We start from the raw sequence: 24355 nt of genomic DNA, 5'->3' as shown, positions 1-24355 counted from the left end.
AATAAGCGCCTGCAGGTGCTCAGCCCTAAATGGGACTTTATCCTAGTTTCATTTCTATTGCTAAAGCACAATAGGGAGGAAAAGGCTGTTTTATCTCACAATCCCAGGTTACAAGTCAATTGGTGGAGGGAAGTCATGGAAGCAGAAGCCTGAGACAGCTGGCCATGTCTAACCAAGAACAGAGACACACAAATCAAAACATTGTTTCGGCTAGCTTTCTTCAGGGGCCAGCTGATGGAACTGAGCCACCCACCGTGGACTGCGTCCTCCTACATCAGTGAACGATCAAGACAGTCCCCCACAGACATGAACATGGCCCAACCAAATCTAGATAATTCCTCAACTGAGTTTCTCTTTCCAGGTGCCCCCAAGGTCTCAGGTTAATCCCATAATGTCTTTAAAGTCTAAAGAATTTTAATTGTGAACTCCTGTAAAATAAAAAACGAGTTACACACTGATTTCAAAGAGGCAAGAATGGGGCATAACACCTAAGCAAAAACCAAAGTCCAGCAGCATAAACGCCAGTCTGTGATTCAACACCTATAGCTCATCTTCTGAGCCACAAGTGGTTTGGGGCCTCTGCTATCCAGCTCCGTAAGTATCATACGGTTTTCCTCTGAGGCCACAGTCTACTTCCTACCGGTACCTGTCCTTGGTAGATAAACCACAGCCGAGCATCCTACATGGCGCAAGCCTCGGTCACTCTCTCTGTTAGAGCCCCTCATCCTGGCACTCTTCATGTCTTCAAGACAAGGACTGTTTAGATGACTGCCACATGTACAAGCTCTGCTGAGATGTAGCTGCCTTCTTGGGCACAGCTGCCTCAGTCTCTAGGTGCCCACACTGAGGAAAGTTTCCTCTTGTCCAGATGAATCATGGAAGGCTTCATTTCAGCAATGTTGAGCTATTTGACGGTCACCTCCAGTATAATAAACATGTAACAGATCTCTAAGCCAAAACACCACATGAATATGCCTTAGTCCAGTTGACAGCAAAGCCCCCGTGCTCTTTTGACACTTGATCTGATTCTCCAGTGTCAACATTTCCCATCTTCCAAGTGTCTGTCAGAACAGTTCATCAAGTGCTGCTCATAGCATTCAATGGCTTTTCCAGCCCTAAGCTCCAAAAGTTTTCTATATTCACCCAGAAAATAACGTGGCTAAATTCATCAAAGCAACAATCCTACTTCCTGGTCCCAATCTGAGTTCTTATTTAATTCTGTTGCTGTAATAAAATGCCCTGACAACAAAAGCAACTCAGTGAAGAAAGCATTTATAATTTCAGGTTACAAGTTACTTTCTGCAGTCAAGGTAGGAACTCAAGCAGCTACTCACATCACATCCACAGTCATGAGCAAAAAGAACAAATGCATCCTTGCCTGCTTGCTTGATGCTTATACTCCGTATTCCTGACTCTTACATAGTTCAGGGCCCAGCCCATGAAATGGTGCCTCCCATACACAGGGTGAGTCTTCCCCACCTCAGTTAGCAGTCAACACAACCTCCCAGATAGACAAACAGGCTAATCTGATCTAGACAATTCCTCCAGTGAGGCTTTCTTCTCAGGTGACTCTAAGTTTTGGCAAATTAGACATTCAAAACTAACCACAACAGACGTGTCACCCTCCCCTACCGAAATAGAGGGGCGAAAACATCATAAAAGGTGGAGGATACAAAGGAGTGCTGTAAAATGCTGTCGTCTGGATTTGACATGGCTAATGGACTCAGAAACTCACAGTAGCTGTGTTTGCCTTAACACCATCAAGCCAGTCGAAATCCCCGCATGGGGAGGTGTGGGGCTCATGACCCCACCCCAAGCGGAGGCACAATAGGCAATCGATGTGTTCTGAGGGAAGAAGAATCATTTTTCCCTGAGGTATGTGGCCACTAAGAGGCGGCCTGTGCTCCAACGGATGGCCTCATACCCGAACACATACAAGCAGTACTAAGACACAGTGAGTTAGGATAAGGAAAAGAGGAGGAAGAGGAGGAGGGGGGAGAGGCATGGAGTTGGGAGGAGACCTGCAGAGAAGGGCATTGTGGGCAATTAGGAAGTGATAGGGATAGATGAACAAACTTGCAAAGTAGGGAATGCTAAGTTGCTGATGAGAATTGGTAAATTGCTGTGGAAAATGGAATCCCTGAGAAAAACACTATAGAATCCAGTAATCCACTTCTGGATAAACTCCCAAAGGTAGGAAAAGCAAGGCCATAAACAGACACTTGGGTGCCCAAGAACACAATAGCAGTATTCACAAAAGCCAAAAGGTATAGGATCAACGCAAATGGATAATGAAGAGAATGTATGTATTAGTCTGTGAAAGATGCCCTAACAGAACACCACAAACTGGGTAGCTTTATAAGACACTAAGTGTTTTCTCACAATTTGGAGAAAAGAAGACCAAGATGACATCAGGGTTGGTGTCTGGTCAGACCCTCTTTCTGGTTTATCGATGACACATTCTTGCTGTGTGTTTATGGGATTTTTCCCCGTACTTATGTAGAGACAAAGCCTGGGTCCATTGATCATCTTTGGGATGCTAGTTCTGTCAGATTATGGCCAATCATTGTGAACTCACTTAACAGGAATTATCTGCACAAAGCCTCAAATACAGACATCTCAGTGGGGTATGAACATAAGACATTGGGTCGGGAAAAATTCAATCCGTAACAAAATACAATGGAGGACTACTCAGCCTTTAAAAGGTAGAAAATTTCTGTTCTGGTGAGAAGGCTCAGTGGGTAAAGTGCTTGTTTTTCAAGCATGAAGACCTGAGTTTTAATCTCCAGCAACCGTGGAAAAAGCCAAGCATGGAAGTATGTACTCCATTCCTGGGGAACCAGAGACAGAAGGGCCCCTGGGACTTACCCAGCCTAGCCAAACTTGTGATCTCTCTGCTCAGTGACAGACTGTATTTCAGAAAACAAGGTAGAAATGGCACAAGAGACCCACTGTTGACTTCTGACCTCCATACAGATCCCCACACACAAGTATGTGCACATACGTACACCGCCACCATCACACACAAGAAAATTCTGATACATGCTTTATGACGTGGATGACCTTTGGGGACATATGTTAAATAAAATGAGCTGGTCACAAAGGGCACTAAGGCAAGGTTCCAGTTACACGAAGTTCTAAGAGTGACCAAATTCACTGAGACAGAAAGTAGAGAGCCATTGCCAGAGCTGGTGGGAGACCACTGGTGACTGAATGCTGAAGGGGAGAGCTTCAGTTTTTCAGTGTTCTGCAGATGGATGGGAATGGCAATTGCACAACAGTTTGAAGTGTACTTAATGCTGGGACTGCAAGCGTAAAAGTGGGGGGAACTATAATCTTTGTGCTGTTTACCATGACGCTGTAAACAAAAGGATGCAACTGAGCATGCCTGCATGTGTGCTCTCATGTGCATGACTTTTCTTCCCCAGGTGTATCAGAGTATGTCATTATTTATCTTTCTATAAAAATCTAAAATTTCATTGTGGATTGTAGTTTAATCCTTCCTTTGTATTATCATCAGAATGATGGTAATTCAATTATATATTTACTGGATTGTGGGAAAAAATCAGTCTGGGGACTTCCAAATCTTGCAAGAATGTAAATAATTGAACAATAGTGTCAAGTGTGAATTGATGCTAAAATAACAGAACAGGAAAGTCCCAGAGTGAGTGTGTCTGTTTCTTTGTCTTGCCTGGATGATATCAAACGCAGCAAATGTCTTGGTCCTAGCATAATAAATTCTTGTGAATAAATGAAACCACGTGTATACATGCATATCACAGAAAGATTTGTCATAATGAAGGACAGGAGGAAGCCAGCGTCTCAGGCACACCACTGCCAGGCAAACCTGTAGGCAACACATTTTTTTGATAGCATGACATTATTGAAGGGATAATTGCCTTTTTAAATATAGCTAAATGCATTTTCATTTAGACAGCATTATTTTTCAAGTGCTGCAGAACATTTGGAAATGAAATTTAACTCAATACAATTTATTCCCCTTGCAAAGCAGAGGAAAGAAACGTGGGCATGACTTCTGCACATCTGTCTCAATGCATTTGCATGGACAAGTGTCAAACCTGCTAGAATGAAGTCGCATCATTTGGTTAGAAAGAAGAGAATTGGAAGAAAGAAACTGAGCTTTTTCAGAGTTTTGCTTTATAGCTTATACATAAATAGGAATAAGGTATACTATAACAAAAATTGACAGAACACCAAAAACTTAGTTTTGAGATTCTATTTAATAAATAAAAGCTGGGAATAGTTGTGCAACTTGCTGGGTGGAGGCAGGAGGATCAGAAGTTCACGTCCAGGTTGAGTTATATAGCAAGTTCAAAGCTATCCTGGTGGGTTACCAGAGATCCCACCTCAAAAACAAACAAAATCTGAGGATGTTTAAGTTTTGAATTTGTTTATTACATACACACACCACATATATATGTATATAAACATTACGTTGTTTGATACAAGCAAACAAATAATATTTGTTTATTATATACACACACCACATATATATGTATATAAACATTACATTGTGTGATACAAGCAGGCAAGGACTTTCTGAAAGGCTTCTAACGGCATGGGTAATACTCATGGGAATTGAAAAATGGGGTTACATGAAATTGTAAAACATCTACACAGCAGAGGAAAGACAAAATGCAGAACAGGAGAGTATCTTCTCCAACTGTACACCAGAGAATTAATATCCAGAACTCATAGACAGTTCAAAAACTTAAATAATGCCCCCAAATCAGCTAACCAACAGAAAGGCAAATGAACTGAACAGATAGGTCTTAAAAGAAGAAACACACAGGGCCAATAAGTGTATGGCAGAGCATCCTCGCATCAGCAAAATGCATCTCTAACTAAATTGAGATTCCGTTCCAATCAGAATGGTTTACATTAAAGTGGGGGTGGGGAGGCCAGTTCCGGCAAAGACGGTGAAAGGCCAGGCCTTACACATGCTGGTGGGAATGCAGCCTGGTGCACTCAGTGTGGAAATCAGTACAGAGGTTCTTCAGAAGCGAAAACTAGAGCCACCGTTTGACCTTGCTGTACTACTCCTGCGAGAACACCTCAGGAACTGGGGTGAGCACCTAGAGGCATGACTGAGTGCCTGTGCTTCTTGCTACATTAAACACAATAGCCAGGCTACGTCCATACAGGGATGCCTAGAGAAAACACGGCAACGCACAAAATGGAACTGTACTGTCGTAATGAAACATGAGTTCCTGTCATCTGCAGGAGAATTCATGGAAATGGAGCTCACACTGGAAAGCAAAGTATGCCAGACTCAGAAAAATAAATATGTAGTCTCTCATATTTAGAATCTAGGGGTATGTATGTATGTGTTGTACCAGACTGGAACTCAAAGGGTAGCCAGACCAACGTAAGTTTCTTACGTGACAAGCCATCACATCTGATGACTAAGAGGCCTGAGTGCTGAGTACCTCGTGGCCTGGAAGTCCATGAAGCTGTAGACAGGGGCAGGAGAGCAGAGCACAGGGATAGCACAGGCCAGCCAGCACCAACCCTCTAAATGCAGGGATAGTGTGTATGCTGCTCCATCCTACCTTCAAATCTCATGAAATGTCCCGTGTTCGACTCACCAACACTATTCAGAGAAGGAAACTCTGACAAATGCAGTTTCATCCTAGACCACACCACAGGCCAAGCCTCCCAGACTTAGGTCATGGTGAAGAGCTTTCTCCTATAACGTTATATCTCTTAGCTAAACATTCAGTATCTGACGTTATTTTTAGGTGTTTATTCATTAATGATAGAAACTGCACAAACACTCGACAGAAAAAAAAATTAAAATACAATTTGGGGGTTTGGGGCCTGAGCAAGTTTAATAGCTCATGATGTACCGTTGGAATGCTATCCCTGAATTGCCGGACATAGTTTGGGGTAACTTCAGATTTTTTTCCCTTGGGGTTACAGTGAAAAGGATAGATGGGCTGACTTACATTGTCTTCATTCAAGAGGGCTAGCAGCTCCAAATGAGATGGGGAGAATAAAGCAAAGAATATAATGTCTGTAATCGGGCAAGATTTTATCAGGGTAGTTCCACCTAGCCAGGATGCTGAGACAGGAGGATGTCTTGAGTATACAGGTATGGAGATAAACTGAGCAAATACCAGGAAACTATAGTGAAAAGAGACGGAGGAGTTGGGAATGAAGAGTGAGAAGAAAAACACATTTCCTCATGAGAAGTGCATATCTACCCATAATATCTGTAAATAGCCTGACATGTTTCATCTTTCTTTGCTTACAGGAAAAACATAACAGTAAAAAAAAGAAGGTCTTACCCAGGACTCTGATAATTGTGAACACTCCTGCATAGGTCAAGGCTCTCCAGAGGAACAGAACTGATAGAACGAATATAACATATAATACATAGCAATATATATATATATATTTATGGACATTTATTGGAGTCGCTTACAAGCTGTAGTCCAGGTAGTCCAACAGTGACTGTCTACCAACAGAAAGGCCAAGAATCCAGTAGTAGTTCAGTTCACGAGGCTGGATGTCTCAGCCAGTATTCAGTATACAGCGGAATCTAGAAGAAGTAGGCTCTAGTGCCATCGACATGAGAAAAGGAAAACTAGGCAAAGCACAAACTCTCCTTTCTTCCTTGTCCTTCATATACACTGCCATGAGGGGCTTCCCCAAGTAATGGTGTATCCCCACTTCAAATGATCCAGATTTAAATTTTGTCTTCCAACCTCAGGTGATCCGGATTGGAGGTGGCCTTTCCTACTGCAAATGACCGAATTCACTAAAAACCTCTCACAGGTGTGTTCAGTGTTTAGTTAATTCCAGATTAGTCAAGCTGAACAACCAAGAAGCCATCACAGTCCGTGCTGGGCTCATCTCAGTGGTTTCCAGGGGAAGCTCTGAAGTTAGAGAGGCTGGCCAACCTATTCCATTTGATCTCCTAAAATTCAATGACCTAGAAGTCGCTTCATCAGAAGCCAACTGGGAGTATTGATCAGCCTGGATCAGAGCAGTGTCTTTGGAAAGAAGGGTTTATCTTGCTGGACAAAAGAAGAAATTAAAGTCAGGGAAGACAAAATGTGCAGCCATCTGGCCTTCATTGCTTGCAAAGGCGTGTGTGTGTGTGTGTGTGTGTGTGTGTGTGTGTGTGTATCAGCTGTGCTCTGAAGCTGAATTCAAGCTTTCTCCAAGATTCCCTAAATATCCTTGGGTAAAAATGAAAACATAGATAGCAGAGACCAATGAAGGGCTGAGAGTCTCTTGTGCAGTTTAACCTTCTCCTTCCATCCTCCGTAACTGCAGGAGAGAAAGGAGGTGGAGAGGTGAGCATGGGCAGGGAGTAGACAGGGGTAGAGAGGATCAGTGACCTGCTGGATGCAGAAGATTCCCTCTGCTGGCTAGGATGAGCAGGTTGCTGGGCTCACTGGTAGGACATAAGCTTTTTCTTTCTTTCTTCTTTCTTTCTTTCCTCTCTTTCTTTCTTTCTTTCTTCTTCTTCTTCCTTCCTTCCTTCCTTCCTTCCTTCCTTCCTTTCTTTCTTCTTTTTCTTCTTTCTTCTTTCTTTCTCTTCCTTCCTTCCTTTTTTTCTTTCTTTCTTTTCTTTCTTTCTTTCTTTTCTTTCTTTCTTTCTTTCTTTCTTTCTTTCTTTCTTTCTTTCTTTCTTTCTTTCTTTCTTTCTTTGACTTTACATTTGAGTCTCTTGTTCAAAACTCTTGTTCCACTCAGCTGCTATAGGTTCGGTTCTAGAGACTGAACATGGCCTTGAGCCACGTGGGAGTGAGCAGGTTTGTTTTTGTTGTTGTTGTTTTTCTTCAATTCTTCCCTGGAGAATTGCTCTTTGAACTGTGAGCTATACTTTAATAGACGGTTTGTTCTTTCCACACTATTCCTAATTTTCCTGTAGGCACAGTCTCAGCCTCCTGACTGCCTCAGCTTGCCAACATTCTCCACTAAGGCCCTCTGTGTGGTGGCAGGGTGCACAGTGGCCATGTGGCTGCTTGCATGTGTAGTTTTTATTTGTGTCCTATCATTATAGGGAAATAATTGGATAGATGCCTATCCTAATTTTCAGATAGTGCTTTTAGTTGGTGGTGTTTTTTGTTTGTTTTGTTTTGTTTTAGACAGGTTCTCACTATGTAATCCTGGCTGACCTGAAGCTTGCTGTGTAGACCAGGCTGGCCTCAAACTCACAGATATCCACCTGCCCCTGCCTCTTCAGTGCAGGGATTAAAGGTTATGTGTAAGCATTTTAGTGATATGGAGTAATTTAAAAGAAAATTACAACAAGGGAGCAAAAAAGGAAGCCTTCCATGAGAAGACACATGGGCCATGATGTCTGAGGCCCTAAGTTCTAAGCCATAAGGGCAGACCTTCATTCCCTGACACTGATGTGTAAGCCAGACCTTGTCAAAGCCAGGGCTCAGGCCTCAGAGGGTTAGCAGATGCTAGCTCATCCACTGGACAATGATAAAGGGCACCCTGAACAAGATATACATTACCACTGATATACATGTAACAGCCTCTTATGTTTTTTCACATGAAGCAACAACACACACATGCAGACCACAGCTTTCCAGCACCTCAACTCCCCGAAAGAGAAGAAGGAATTCACAAGTCTTCTCAAAGTTTCCCACAAACTTTTTCCAATCTTTATCTTAGAGTGGTTGAGTGCATGATAAGCTATGATTTATTTGGGTCCACCCCAGGGAGTCTCGGATACTCCCCTTTTTAGAGGGAGGGAGAAAAGGCCGTCTCTACAGTGTGTATGGCAGCTGTTTGTTCTGTATCCAGGCAAACAAGATATGGCAGCCATCCACTGGACTCGTGGACCTCTCAAAGTGTCTGTGCACAGGGCCACACTAGAGATGTGTGTGGCTCTGCAGTGGAGCCTGTGTTCCACCTGGCCACCAAATCCTCAGGAAGAAAATAAGTGAGAATGGAACACATCATGCCCCGGGATTGTGAGATCACCAGTTTGGGGTTTTATTTTGGTTTCTTTCTTGTTTAATTTAACTCACATGACCAGCATATCTACTTTGTGCTATTTCTTTCTTTTTTTTTGTGTGCAAAAGTGGCATTGATAGCTACTTAGCTTGTAAGCTGAACTCTTGAGAATCTAAAAATCTCAACAAAAAAGAGATGTGGGCGGAATCATTTCCTTTCCAGGAACAAAGACTCTATCGTGCCGGAATGCCATCAGCAGTTGCTCACTAATCTCCCTTCCTTCTCTTAGCTTTGTTTGCCTAAGTTTTGACAACTTAGATTCCTATTTCTGCTGTCATCAGTGTCATCATTCATTGGGCTGAGAAGCAGAGTTCATTTTTATGTAATCATTTACAGAATAGTATAATGAAAATTGATTTGAATTATACGAAATGTTCCCATTTCTTTCTTTATAAAAAGATCATGGGATTTTAAATTCCTTTTAAAATCAGCAGTTGAGAGCCAGTACTGTGGAGACTTGGTCTGTAGTTCCAACAATTCAGGAAGTTAAGATGAGAGAATCACATGACCCCAGGAATTCAGGACCAACTGAGGCAATGTGGCAAAAACCTCATCTCCCCCCAAAAAGGATGTGGGTCAGTCAAGCCTTCTAGTCTTCTGATTAAAGATAGGAGCAATAGAGTTGGTGTACGTGTGCATGTGTGTGTGCGTATGTACTTCATGGAACAGAGTGGGAAGTCCCATTTGCTCTTGGGGAGGCTCTGTTTCCCACCTTGTACATATACGTGACAGTAGCATGCCTATAATATGCAGCTCCCAAGAACCCCAGCAAAGTGAGCTCTGAATTTGGGGAGTAGAGCCTGAGACTCAGCAATCTTCAGCTCCCACAGGTAGTTCTCACGCACATTATGTTGGGGAACTGGTGCAGTAGGTTTGGGTTACAGGTAGCTGAGTCCCCTTCAGGGAGATTGTGATGGCTCATTGTGTGTGTTCTCTCCATTGGGGAAAAGATGCTCCAACGCTGGTAATCATTGTTCCTTGGCTTGCCTGTGACTACGTCTGCAGAAAAGACTAGCACCTGAACTGGTAGTCTGAACAAAGCAGAAAGCCCCCAGTGTGAGAGGGCATCACCCCATCTGTGGAGAGCCCCAACAGAACCAAAGTTGTACACAGAAGGGCTTGCTCTCTGCTGGAACCTTCCAGCAGCTGCATTCCTCCTGTGCTCACGAACACTGGCTTTCCTGGTTCTTCTGCTCACAGGTCATGAGACTTCTCTGCTTCTGCCATCACATGAGTCAATACCCCCAATGAGCTTCTTTATCTATACATACATCCTGTTTGTGGACAGGAGCTGAAGCAGCCCTGCACTGCTGCCTTGAGCAGCCTGAGAAGTTCATTTAGAGACCGGCACTCAGGAGACAGTGCTGCACCCACAGAAAAGTATTTCAGGATGAGTCAGGATAAAGTAGAGAAGAATTTAACAACATGGATGCCCTTAGGACAAGAGCAGTCCACAGGCAGGCATGGGTCTGAGCTTATTAAAGATAGTCATTTTTCAGCGGCTTACAACAGCCGAATATACAGTTTCTGTATGTACATAAAAATGTACAATTTTAAATGGTTCATTTATTTTTATTTTATGCGTGAGTGTTTCACCTGCATGTACATCTGTGTACTGTGTGTGCTTGGTGCCCAGGAAAGCCAGAAAAGGGTTCTGGATCCCCTGGAACTGGTTACAGATAGCTGTATGCCTCCTTGTGGAGGCTGGCAACCAAATTCTGGTCCTCTGGACAAGCAGCCAGCATTCTTAGCTACTGAGCCATCTCTCTAGCTCCAATTTTGATGGGTTTTAAAACACGTGTGGGTGCTCTGTCTCTTTTCTCTCTCTGTCTCTCTGTCTCTGTCTGTCTGTCTCTCTCTTACACACACACACACACACACACACACACACACACATACACATTTTTTTTCTTTTTAGTAAGTGAAATGATTAACTGGTTTCCAGGGTGAGTAGGACAGTATTACTGTCTGAGAAGGTAAGAATCAATTGAATTCTTTCTATACCAACTGACAGGGAGTTAATGTCTGTTGTTCTTATTTTATTACATTGTTTACCTATATGTGGACATGTCTGTGTGTGGAGGTCGGAGGACAACTTGTGAGAGTAGGCACTCTCCTTCCATCACCTGCATTCCTGGGACTGAATTCAAGTTTTCACTTGGTGTAAGTGCCTTTTCCTCTGAGCTGCCAACATCTGTGTTTTGACTTTAAGTTTATAATTTTATTTAAGAGATTGTCAGAAAATTTCAAAGTTACACTGAAAAAACAATGGCCATATTCCCTTGCTCCTCAAGCACAGTGCATTGCTATTTTATCTCCTACGACTGTGTATTTTCTCCCAAATTATCTCTTTTATTTGGAAAGTGTGACCCCAAATAAATGTTCTTAACCGCCTTGCTGGTTTGACTTGCTTTCAGTGCCAATATTCTTTAAAATGTTGCTTGATTCTTTTAAGCTAATCACAAGCATTCCTCCATGACTTCAGACAGTGCTCTCATAAAGCCAAGAAGGTAAGGAGGGCTGAAGAGATAGCTCAGTGGCCAAGAGCACTTGCTGCTCTTGCAGAGGATCTAGGTTTGTGCCGCATACCTACATCACAGCGGTAACAACTATCTGGTTCCAGGGACTGCAATGGGCTCCTCTAAGCCTCCATGAGTACCAGTACACAGAACACAGCCATACATGCAGGCAAACACTCATACAGTAAATGCAATAACTGCATCTTAAAAACAACAAACAAAAAGCCTTCAAGGTATCCACTTGGAAAATTAAGACAAGGCCCCAAAAGTCAAATGAATTCTCCTCCCTTCTTTTAGATTGTGTAATAAAGGTGTTTATTTGTTCTTAAAAAAACAAAAACAAACAAGCGTGTGCATGGACACCCTCCCCTAAGTGCTGGGTCAATGTTCCTTAACTCCATAGCGACGAATCACGTTAGTGATGCTTAGGTCAACAATTGAAGATGTGACGATTGGTTCAGAATTGCACGCACCACAGATAAGGTCTTTCAATGTGTCACTTAGGGTTTTTTTTGTTTTGTTTTGTTTTGTAAAAACAATGTGTCTTATGAAAAGAAAAAATGTTTGCAGGGAAATAGTAAATGCATAAGCTCACCGCTCTTGGTCTCACAGTACGTGTCCTCGAGAGTCAATAAATAACTCAGCAGGTATTGTTAGGATAGCCAGAAGCTTGCTTCAAACACATGGCTTTTTGTATCCCACCAGAAAACAGTTTCCAACTAAGTTGTTAATGCTCCTCTGCCTCCACCTCTTCCTCCTCCTGCCATTTCTGGCTGGATCTCAGAGTATGGACCGTGCTAGGTAAGTGTCCTGCCACTGAGCGACAGCCCCAGCTTCTCAAGTGTCTATTTTTATTTTACTCGGTTGTCCTAGGTCAAAGATTTGTGGTATGAAGTTGAATACTGTGCACAATTTCCACTGACAGAACAAATGATGACTCAGGGCAAGTTATACACTATGGTAACAGGATGAATGCAGTATGACACAAATAAAATACCAACAAATAGAGCGCAGCTTTGCCAATCTGGTGTGTCGGCATCATTGATGTGTATGAGCGTTTGCTTTGAATCCCCTTCTGGAAATCTGAGCTCTTTCCTCGGTGATTGGAGTCGTGAGGTTAAAGCCAAATCTGAGGAGGAGAGCTGTCTTGTTCTCTCCTCAAACAGGAAACCACCGGCAATTCAGTGTGAAGTCATGTTCTATTTTTAAAATAATTGGATTTGAGACATAACTATTAGTGTGACAGTTTCACAGGGCAAAAGATATGAGTAAATAAGACTGAAACCCAGGCTAATGGAGCAATACTTTTGAAAATTACACACACGTTTGGGGTCTATTTGTACCACTTCCAGTTTCATCCATCATACTGGCTTCTGCGCTTTTCCAGCTTTTCTGCTGCTGCTACTTATTTGCTTCTAACGAAAGTCACACGCACCAGCCACCCCATCAGAAGGGGATCACTGCAATACCCCTGGCTTCCATACACGCATCTTCTAGTGCACAGACAGTGGATAACTAAATGGGTTAGCTTTTTTGCTAAACCTGAAATCTGAGTATCAGTCACACAAACAACCCAGATGCACAGAGGCCAGGCAGAGGCCGACAGTCTTGCTGAACCAGGCTGCGCGTACAATCCAACACTTCTCAACTCTGAATACTAGTAGCTTCATGAAAAATGTTGGGTTGAGCTACATGATGTTATTGTGCTTTTGTATTTAATCATTCATTAATCTTCCCGAATGGGTCTTTCCGAGTTGCTGTTTCTGAAACCCTGTGCTTAGGCAACCTTGTCTGTTTTTGCATCTCTGCAGTAGTCAGGACTGCAGGTATAACTACAGCATACACTTGTGTGCTTTCGATGTCCTGTACTCACTGTTTAACTCTGGGCCAAGTGGAAACGTGAGGAAAAAAGCTGAAGAAAAGAATGTATTTGTAAGCTAGGCATGGTGGGACATGCTTGTGATCCCAGCTGAGGCAGGAAGTATCAATGAGGAAGCACAGGAAGTTTGCAAAGCCAAGGCCAGCCTAGAGGACATAGTGAGGTCCACATTAACCCAGGCTACACAGGGAGATGCTGTTTCAATAGCCAAAAACTTGGGTGAGCAAGATGGCTCAGTGGGGAAATGCACGTGCTGCCAATCCTAATGACCTGGATTCAATCTCTGGGACACACATGGTAGAAGGAAAAAAAACAATTCTTGCAGGTTGTCCTCTGGCCTCCACAGTTATACATTAGAATCCTTGTGTGTTCTCCACCCCAACAAAGAATATGATATTTTGCAGCTTTCTGGTGGCTAAGGATGTGAATACTTCTCAAGAATTTATTAGCCAATTGTATTTCTTCTTCTAAGAACTGTCTTTTCAGCTGGGTACAGTGGAACATGCCTGTAATCTCAGCACTCAGGAAGGCAGAGGCAGGCCCTCTGTGAGCTCAAGGCCAGCTTGGTCTATAGAGTGAGTCCAGGACAGCCAAGGACACAGAGAAACCTGTCTCCAAAAACCAAAAGAAAAAAAAAAGCCTGTTTAGTTATTTAGGCTATTTATTGCTCAAATGATTTGGGGTTTATGTTTAAAATTTGCTGTTCATATATATATATACACACAGACGCAAACATCATTACTTCTCCCTCCCTCAGATGAGATTCCCCCAACCCCATTCTGTAGGCTGTCTCTCTCTCTCATCTATCTATCTATCTATCTATCTATCTATCTATCTATCTATCTATCTATCTATCTAACTAACTATCTATCTCTCTGGTGATTATTTCTTTCACTGTACAGAAGCTTTTCAATTTCATGTGATCCTATTTGTGAAATCTTCAGATTATTTCTCTATGCTATTGGAGGTCTTTCCAGAACACCATGCCTCTATCTTTAAGTATTTTACCTATGTTCTAGAAGTCTCAACATTTAGTTGAAGTCTTTTATGTTTTTTTAATTGATTTCATATGCTAAGAATCCAGTCTTGTTCTTCTATCTGTAAATATCGTTTCCCCAGCATCACTAATGAAGAAGCTGTCTTTCGCCCAGTGTATGTTTTTTACAGGGTTTGCCCAAACTTGCATGGCTGAAGCTATGTAAGCTTACTTCTAGGGGGAGGTTGTTGTTGTTCTATTGATCTGTTGATTTTACTATTGCTCTGTAATAGTAATAAATTTTATATCGGGTATTTAAGCCCTACCTTTTAAAAGTCCCGCTGCCTCCCAACGGTACCACCCAGCTGACTGGATCTTTCAGTTGGACGTTTGAGGGCCCTCAAGATGGAAATGACAGCATAACATTAACACCCCTCAGGAGTGGAAGCTGGCTGTAATTGGGTTCTAAACTGTTTACACAGGATAAAGTGTCAAGTCAAACGACATACCAAGGAAGCCACTGACAAGCCTCGAGTGTAAGGTGTTTGCAATGGACGCCCGAGCCAGTGTCTGCAACAATTAAGTAGTGGGAAAACAGACAGAAGATGGCAATCACGTAGAAGAAGGGACGCAAATGAGTTGTGCACCCTGTGTGTGCTTTCTTTGATCCTCATTCTCCATGTTTGGTGCCTCTCTCTAGTAATTTCCACCTTACTTTGTCTTTCCCTCCCCCCTTCCTGTGTGTGTGTGTATTCAAGTGTGTAAATGTGGGTCCACACATGTGTAGGTCAGAAACGAACTCTGGTGCTGTCTTCGCCTTCTCCTCTGGAGCCAGGGTCATGTTTCTTTGCACAGGACAGTTTGTCCAGTAGGCTAGCTGGCCTTCTAGCTTCCAGGCTTTGCCTGGCTCCATCTTCTTTACCCCATGAGGGCGCTGGGGTCACAGATGCCCAGGGTCCGTATTCGGGTTTTGCTCGGGTTCTGGGCATTTGAACTCAGGTGTGCCCTCATACTTGCACACTTGATCTTTTACCCACAAACCATCTCTCCAGATGGTCAGCCTTTACAGAGTGGCTCAGTCAGTAAAGCGAGTGCTATTTGAGGACCTGGATTTGATGCCGCAGAACTCAAGTAAAACGTGCGGTGATCCAAGGCGGAGGAAGGAAGAAGGGCCCCTGGAGCTGGCCTCCCAAATCATCTAGCTGAATCAAGAAGCTCAGATCAGGGAGAAGCCCGGTCTCAAAAAGTACAGTGCAGAAAAGATACTGGATGTCAACATCTGGCCTACTCACACATACAGACACACACACACACACACACACACACACACACACGCACACGCACACGCACATGCACTCACATGCACGCATAGGTACCTGCATATTCATATGGCCACACTTTTGCATATGCATATGCACACACACCAACACTGACATACATAAAAGAAAACAGAAAAAAGAAAAAGAATAAGGCAAAGGATTCAAGCAGCTGGGAGTGTACCCCGGTATGAGAGCACTGGCCCGCCATGTGTGAGGCCCAGTGCTCCATCCCCAAACCATCAACGTGGAAAAGAAGTTCACATATTTGTAAAAGAGTGAACATTTCTAAATTAAATATAAAATATAAAAATGTGAAGATGGTATTTCAACATGAGGTGAAAACAACATGAAGCTTATCAATGATGATGAGAAAATCTGAAATATATAAATGTATGTATGAAATTAAGAAAAGACCCATAAATTCGAAGAGATCTTACGCGTCCAAGAGTTTTATATGGTTGGCAGTGACATCCACTAACTTGGCTTAAGGAAAGGAAGGACTGGATTGGGTGATGAACTACAAAGTGTAATAGGCGCAAAAATGGCTACGTGGATGCTGGGAAATGAACCTAGGTTCATTTTAAAAACAGCAGTTGCATTTTATTTGTTTACTTACTGTCTCAGCTTCTGTGAGCTAAAAAAAAATGTTTATTTTACAATTTAAATGTTTTGATTGGGATATGGTTTTTATACTATACATTACACTGCCATACTAACAAAGAGAGATAGCACTTTGAGTTCAACAGAAAATCAAAGGAGAATGACAAGCTGCCACCACTGAAGAGCTGCTGGGTCCTGAAGACTGAAGAGTTGATTGCTTCTCCTCCAGAACACACTCTCCTATTACACAATTGTCCCCCTTTTAGATATGAATAACCCATGTCTGGCCTTTAAATATGCCTCATATATTAATAAATGTATATACAAATATAAATATAAACATTAAAGGATTTAAAAATCTACAGTCTTTTTACAAACAAACAAAATGGTTTTAAAGATCTAATATAGGGCTTCCCGCCTATCTTCTATGATAAACAACTGCTCTCTCTTACCTTCTGATCCTGCCTAAAGAACAATTAAATGTTAATACTCCTTCACAAAAAGAAGAGATAAACAGGCCATCCCAAACAACTTTATATAAAAAATTAAAAAGATCTTTCTATATGAGTATAAAATCTCAATTTAAAAAGTTATAAAAATAAAAGAAAAAATAATTTATGTATAAAGATTAAGATGGATGAATGTTTACAAAATAAAAACCAATATCATATATATTATGTTTGTCTTATCCTCTATATATCTCAAGTAATTGATTAAGACCTTTATAAGTTGTAAAACCATTCTAGGTTTTTTGTTTTGTTTTGTTTTGCTTTTTTGAGACAGGATTTCTCTGTGTAGCCTTGGCTGTCCTGGACTCACTTTGTAGACCAGGCTGTTCTCAAACTCACAGAGATCCAGCTGTGAGTTGGATCTCTTTAAGTGCTGGGATTACAGGTGTGCATCATCTCACCTGGCTGCTTTCTAGTTTTTTATTCTGTAAAGTTTCTAATGTCTATGATTAGCAATTACAAAAAACTGGCCAAAATGTATGTTATTTTATTTTAAAATATTTGGCTATTAAATGTATTGCATAGGTTAAAAATATCAGACTGATATAAGTGGTCTTTCAAGTGCCCTGTGCTTTTTTTTTTTTTTTAACTGGGACATCATCTGCCATTCCTCTTTGTGGCCATCCAGGGTCAATACAGAAGCGTCCCTCACATCTGAATGACCCATAAGGCCTACGACTTTGGGGTCTGACATCAACAATTCATTCATCACTTGAGTTTTCCAGTATCTAATCACCCACAGATCACTCCATTGGATGGCCATTTCCCAGCATGTAATGTAACTCTAGCCCCTTCGTTTTAGGATGGAACGCCCCCTCCCCTTGAGTGGTGAATTCCATGATTCTAAAGAAATCTGTGCTTCTCAAGGGACAACCTGAGGTGCTGGCCAGCTTGTCCTGAGGTACCACCTGGTTTGGATGAAGGTAACTTCCAAGGATCCCCTCCATGCCATGTCCTATTACACTGTCTACAAGAGGAAAGGCTCAAGTAGACCTAAGGCTGTTAGCCACAGCCCTAGGCAATGTGGTCATCTGCGGGACGCTTAGAGAAGATGAACAATGATGACTGTTTGGACTAGCTGCCTGTGTTAACACTACACATATTCTATTGACTACAAGTCCCTCAGTTCAAGAGAGTTGGGGGTGCCTCTAAATTACCTGAATCAATTGTATCCTCTCCAATTGTGTAATAAGTACCTCTGCTCTTAAGAGCCTCCTCTTGCATCAGCAGCCTTCCTTTCTTATGGTTCCTGTGTACCTTAATGATATGTGGTATAGTCATTTTGCATAGCAGGTTTTCATTAAAACTGCATCAGGTTCTTACTAGAAAGCAGACTATTTAGACCCTGTTTTAACTAGCATTTTTGCAGTGGTCACTGCTCTGGAATCTGCACCTGCTTCCACAGTGGCCCTTGCCCAACAAGAGCCAACTGTCCATTTTGCTAGTCAGTTAGCAGCAAGTTCTCTCAACCACAGAGCCATCTCTCCTTCCCTGACAGTACTCTGGGGTCTGGTTATAAATTGACAGCATGTTAAGAGACAAGTCCTATGAGGACTAGACAGAATTCTTTCCAAGACACACGGAAAATTCTTAAGACTCAGCGATAAGAAACCAAAACTACCCCACTCATTATAAAGTGGGTTAGCTGAAATGTAAGATGCCAACAGAGAAAAGGGACAGCAAGTAAGTGTATGGAAATATGTGAAGAATTGCTGACTGGTAGAGAATTACGAGTTCACACAGCAAGTGCACATTTATTGGGATAGTTAAAATAAAAATAGAGAGATAAAATAAAAGTAAAAGTAGAGTCACATGTGATGACCAAGATACAGAGCAGCATGGATTTTGGCTCCCTGCTAGTAGGCACGCAAAATGGTAGAGTTAATTTAGAAGATAGTTGGGCTACTTCTTAGAAGTGGTACTGGCTGGATTTTTGTTGTTTTGTTTTGTGTTGGTGTTTGTGTATGTTATCTGGGAAGAGGGAAACCTGAGAATCTGTCTCATCAGATTGCCTTGTAGGCAAGTCTGTGGGACATTTTCTTGGTTGATGTGGGAAGGTCTAGTCCACAGTGGGTGGTGCCACCAGTGGGCAGGTGGTCCTCAGTCTGTAAGAAAGCAAACTGAGCAAGCCATGGGGAACAAGTCAGTAAGCAGCACTCCTCCCTGGTCTCTGCTTCAGCTCCTGTGTCCAGGCTCCTGCCTCCAGGCTCCTGCCTCCAGGCTCCTGCCTCCAGGCTCCTGCCTTGAATCCCTACCCTGTCTTCCCTCAATGATGGACTATGATCTTGGACACGTAAGCCAAATAAACCATTTCCTCCCCCCCCCCGAAGGTGCTTTTGGTCCTGGTGTTTTTCACAGCAATTCAAAGGACATTAGAGCACAAGCCAAGCATCTAACCCACCAACCAGGCATCTAGGTATTTATATCAAATTGATTTGAAGATGTCTATCTAAAAGCGTGAATACAAATGTTTCCAGAGATTCCTTTCACAAGTGCCCTGATCTGGAAGACATCCTTCCAAATGTACGTGGATGAGCAAAAGGAAGAGTTGCCACACAATGTGATATTTAGCAATGAAAGCCCTTTTATTTGTGTAATAAAAGAAAGCCACAGCTCTAACAAGCTCATGGTATGATTCCAGCTAGGGGACGTTATAGAACGGACCAGGTTATAATCCATACTTGTGAGTGTGGTAGTTTATTAGCTTAGTTTACATTTTGTTTGGTTTTCAGACAGGCTCTCATGTTTTGTCCATTAACTATATAAATGGGTAGTATAGTTTCAAACCCATGGGATAAGGGGATCCTTCTACCTAACTCTGGTTTAATGGCAAGGGTACAGAGTAAAAATGTCAGTGGTTGGCAGGAATGTAAGGGGAGAAGAGAGAAGAAATGAGTAAGTGAAGCAAGGGGTGACTTTAGACGGTTGAGCTGCTCTGTATGAGTCTATGCAATGGCTATATATCCTTATCAAGTTGTCAAAAGCCCTGAAAATATACAGCATACAGGGACAAATCAATGTATGACAATAAAAAAAATTACTTAGGGGGTGCAAGGATGAAGGTGCTAGACAGTATTCAGACTGACAAAAAACAAAACAACAAAACTTTATACTGCAAATGTGGGCAACAACTTCAGTAAAAGAAGAAGAAAGGATGACGAAAGGAGAAGAAATGATGCAGACCTAGCCCGGCAGTGGTGGCACACCCCTTTAATGCCAGCACTCAGGAGGCAGAGGCAGGCAGATCTCTCTGAGTTTGAGGCCAGCCTGGTCCACAGGGTGACTTCCAGAACAGGCAGGGCTAAACCAGAAAAGTCCTATCTCAAGAAAACCAAAAACTGAAAGGGTGCTGAGCGTAGGAGCTAGAAATGAGGTGTCTGTAAGAACAGCCTAAAGGAACTGTAAGGACGCACCATACTGGCTGCTGAAGTTTTGCCCGCAGGTCTGGCTAATAACAGATTCTGGATCCTGGGCTAGAAGAAAATGGTAGCGGAAACACATTTCTCACACTGGAGCTGAGACTCCAGTCAAGATAAGCAAAAGGAAGAGGCCGGAATGATCCCAGGGAAAAGGATTACAGTTAGACCCAAGATTAAAATTCATCTTGAGGACGAGAAACAGCCTCCCATGTGATTTGGTGAAGGAGAGCCAGAGTTAGAAAACAGAGGCTTACTCTGGGCTGAGTTCTCCACAGTCTCTCATTGTCTTCACATGGACCAGGTAAGGGTCTCTGTGTTAATTACCCAGCATAGAAGAAGGCAGGCAAACATTGAATCCCTCCACTAGCTGAGGGGCCATTGGCATTTGACAGCTGCTGGGAGAAGAAAGTCAGCTTTTTTTTTTTTTTTTATGTGACCCCCTATGACCCCCTAGTAGGTCAACCACATGACAGGACAGAACCAACTCCCGAAACTACCTGAGCCACACAAACTAGGCTTGTTGGGGAAAGGAAACACAAAAGAAAAAATGTCAAAGATGGGTGGAGAAAGAAATTGGGGGGGGGGCTGTGAATATGTTTAAAATGCACTGTATGAAATTCTCAAAGAATTAATAAAAATTATATTAAGAAAAGAAAATGTAGGCTTTATTACAAAGAGAGAAAGAAAGGAAGAACCCCAAAACTTCACAAAGTATTGATGGGGCAGAAGGAAGGGGCAGAGGGGGACGAGGCAGAAGCCAGCCATCCCACCTCAGTGCCTGCAGGGGAGGCAGCAGAAGCCTCATGAGAAAGGTGAGCCTGGTGGCCCTGGGAGAAGGAGACAGAAGCTCTTCCCACAAGCCCTCACAGGCCTCAAATCCAATGGCAGGTTTTGCTAAGATAATGCTGCCTCTGGGCTGGGTTTTCAGTGGGGAGGAGTTCCATTTTGTCCCTCTATAGATGGCACTGGATAGGTGCCATGTTAGAAGGAACAGTGCTTAAAACTGAGCAGACATGGGGACCTGTGCACTGAGAACAGTCAAGTCACAAGCCTGAATTTAGCCAGCAATAAACCCAGCAGAAGAGACAGGCCTGGGAAGGCTAAATGTGTCAGGATTGTGAGTTCAAGGCCCGCCTGGACTACCTAGGGAGAGCCTGTCTCCCATACTCTCATCTTGAGCTTAATATGCAGATGGCTGCCCACACAAAGGATTGTCTAGAGACACATGCTTATGCAAGTTAGCAAATACATGCGTATTTTGTGTTCTGTCAGTCTGAACTGTCTAAAAGAAGCTGCCCGCTAGCAGCAGTGATCACACCTGGCACCTGATCAAAGAGACCAAGGCTCCTGAGGGAACAGTCAGTTCTAGGAGTGGAGCCAAAGGGAAAGGAGGCGCAACACAAGTCAACCAACTGCATCCACACTGATGTCTGCCAACGTGGGCATAGCAGACAGCAGGAAGAACACAGTGGCCAAAGCTGGGACAACTTTGCAAAACCGATTTCTTAGCATTCTTAGTCCAAAGGGTAGAGTAAATATTCATGAGCATAAACAAGTGACTAAGTGAAAATATGACAAAGAATGGACAACGCTCTTGTGCACAGGTGTTTCTGGTGAAGCACGGACACATCTCAGCCCCAAGGAAAAGCAGAGCCTGCGCTGTAGGGGGAGGGGAGAAAAGGAACATCACAGCTCAGACACCTATAACTTTCACTTCAGCGGACACCTATGAGGTGTCCACAGTGTAACTCATGCTGATAGCTTACAGATTTGTACAACGTGATGCAAATGTCACTCTACCTTGGTGACTTCTCCCCCAAATACGGTAATCCCAGTTTAACTACACACACACACCTGCAGGAACTCTAAAACTGACAAGGTCTAAAAGCAAAAAGATAGTCACACTGTCACAGCGCATTGACTCCTGGGAGGCGTAACGGGACAGACTTCTGGACTAGAAAAGGACATTAGGTAACGCCTAGAAAAATCTGAATAAAGTGTGAGTTTCAGCTGATGTTTTGTTAATAATAGTGCATTGTAATTGGCCCACGAACTGTATCAGGTGATCCTGCTAATGAGAAGTCCTTAACTTCGGAGAGCTGGGATTAAAAGCACATGCTTAACCTGGGATTCAGCCATCAACTCCAGATAATAAAATAATTGAGGAAGCTGGGGTGGGGACGTGAAAATGTTCTATACTTCAAAAATTTACTGTAAAACAGACACCACTACCACCCCGCCTCTGAGGGGCTAATTAAGACGTCTCCATGGCAGGAAAGCTCTCAGGTGCAGAAGGGGACACCGAGAACCACTCCTTGCCCACTCCTTCCCCGCTGGTTCTGGCTCCATATGTCCCCACCTCCAACGTGGGCTCTTGGCTACTGCACACTCACGCCTACCCCAGCCAGTGTGTTTGCACAGCCCCTGCCTTTCAGCCTGGTTTGTCACTTCTGGAATCACCTGCTGCTCCGTGGAGGGAGGTCTGGTTGCTGTGCTCCACCGATAGCAAGCCAGGAGCAAAGGGAGCCTTCCCTCACACAGACTCTAAGGCTGGAAAAGTTGGCTCTGTAGCTCCAAAAGATTTACAAGACTATTGGATAAGATCAGTGAGAAGACTTGCAAGTGCCCACAGTAAATGGGTAGTGAATTGCTCTCGGCGAGGTTTTCGATATGCTCAGAATTTGAAAAATAAAATAAAATAGGAAATTTGCGTTTATGTCTTCAAGACTTAATTCATCTTTTTTTTTTTTTTAAGATTTGGTTATAACTGTACATACACACACTCTGCCCAATCACTGAAAGTGTAAGTTGAAAGAATAAAACACACAATCTAACACGTCTGTGAAGTTTAAAACATATCTTCTTTTTTTATAAACTTTTTTTTTTTGGCTTAGTGTCATATGCATGTGTTAGCCCTAGCACTCCAGAAGCAGAGTAAGATAGATCTCTGTTAGTTCAGGTTCAACCTGCTCTACATAGGGAATTCTAGGCCAGCCAACACTACAGACTGAGATTCTCTCAAGAAAAGAAAGAAAGAAAGAACGAAAAAGACAGAAATGAAGGATAGTGCTTAGAATTTGAAGACATTTATTTAAAAAGTAATCTATTTAATTTTGCTCAAATTCTTATCCATAAAATATGTCCAGGTGTAAAAAAGATGAAAGAAATCTAAACCCCTATTAGTGAAAAATGTGACCAAGATAGCTTCTTATTCACATCAAGCAGTTTTCCTTACACTAATCATGAGTATTGTGTTATTAAACCAGACACGGTGGTGCACACCTGTAATCCCAGCACTCTGGGAGGCAGACGCAGAGTTTGAGGCTAGCCTGGTCCACATATTGAGTCAAGGCTACAAAGAGAAACCCTGTCTCAAAAAGAAAGAAAGAAAGAAAGAAAGAAAGAAAGAAAGAAAGAAAGAAAGAAAGAAAGAAAAGAGAGAAAGAAAGAAACAGAGAGAGAGAGAAAGAAACAGAGAGAGAGAGAGAAAGAGAGAGAGAGAGAAACCTTCCTTTGTCAAAGTTAGCTTTGGTAGACCGACAGCATCTATAATGGCCTGTTGATAGCCACAAGTTTTCAGTGACAGGCCCAGGGTATTCGACGACAGTCTGTGATTATTCCGTGCCCTGTATGTGAGCATGACTATGGTTTAGGTCTCTGAGACTGTGAACACCGCGGCTCTGCTCACCTGAGACTATCATGCGTTTTCCCACTGTGTCAGAGAGCGGATCCCGGTAGGATAAAGCCATGGCTGAAGCTTAAGCCTCTTCCTGCAATTCTGCCTGAATGTCCTCAGAACAGTGAACCAGGAAGTGGCAAACACAGCATCTCTGCGCTCCCTGTGGAAAGAAACTGGGTGGTTACCAAGGATGTTTTATGACAAGAGGAGCAGATGTTCGTTCTGCCAGGGTTCTGTGTTCCGGTGTCCCAGAGCAGACAGAACTGGAGTCTGCCCAAGAGCGGCATCCAACCAGAAGTCCTAGAACAGCCTAGCAGGCTCTGTCACCAGTGTCTTTCAGCACTTCCAAAGAATGTCTTACAGGACACTACAATTGTGGGGTGAAAAAAGAAAGAAAAGTACAAAGCATGGTTAAACACGTTTGAAAAAAAACTCTCACCAGAAAAGAT

At 42.8% G+C, this 24355-nt stretch overlaps 1 protein-coding gene across 1 annotated transcript in view; it reads right to left on the bottom strand.

Moving 5' to 3' along the window:
- Spmip2 (sperm microtubule inner protein 2) overlaps positions 1 to 23976 on the bottom strand; it is an 84834-nt gene extending 60858 nt beyond the window's left edge. The window contains exons 1-2 of the mRNA XM_021653603.2: positions 23916 to 23976; positions 20222 to 20281 (exon numbers count right to left, since the gene is read on the bottom strand). Of these exons, the coding sequence (XP_021509278.1) occupies positions 20222 to 20281; positions 23916 to 23976 (121 nt within the window). The remainder of the gene's footprint in view (positions 1 to 20221; positions 20282 to 23915) is intronic.
- Positions 23977 to 24355: the final 379 nt, after the last annotated feature.

The sequence above is a fragment of the Meriones unguiculatus genome, chromosome 2 (assembly GCF_030254825.1).
Source record: "Meriones unguiculatus strain TT.TT164.6M chromosome 2, Bangor_MerUng_6.1, whole genome shotgun sequence".
NCBI classification, from domain to species: domain Eukaryota; kingdom Metazoa; phylum Chordata; class Mammalia; order Rodentia; family Muridae; genus Meriones; species Meriones unguiculatus.
The sequence above is the reverse complement of the archived record's forward strand: the minus strand, read 5'-3'. Positions and strand labels throughout refer to the sequence as shown.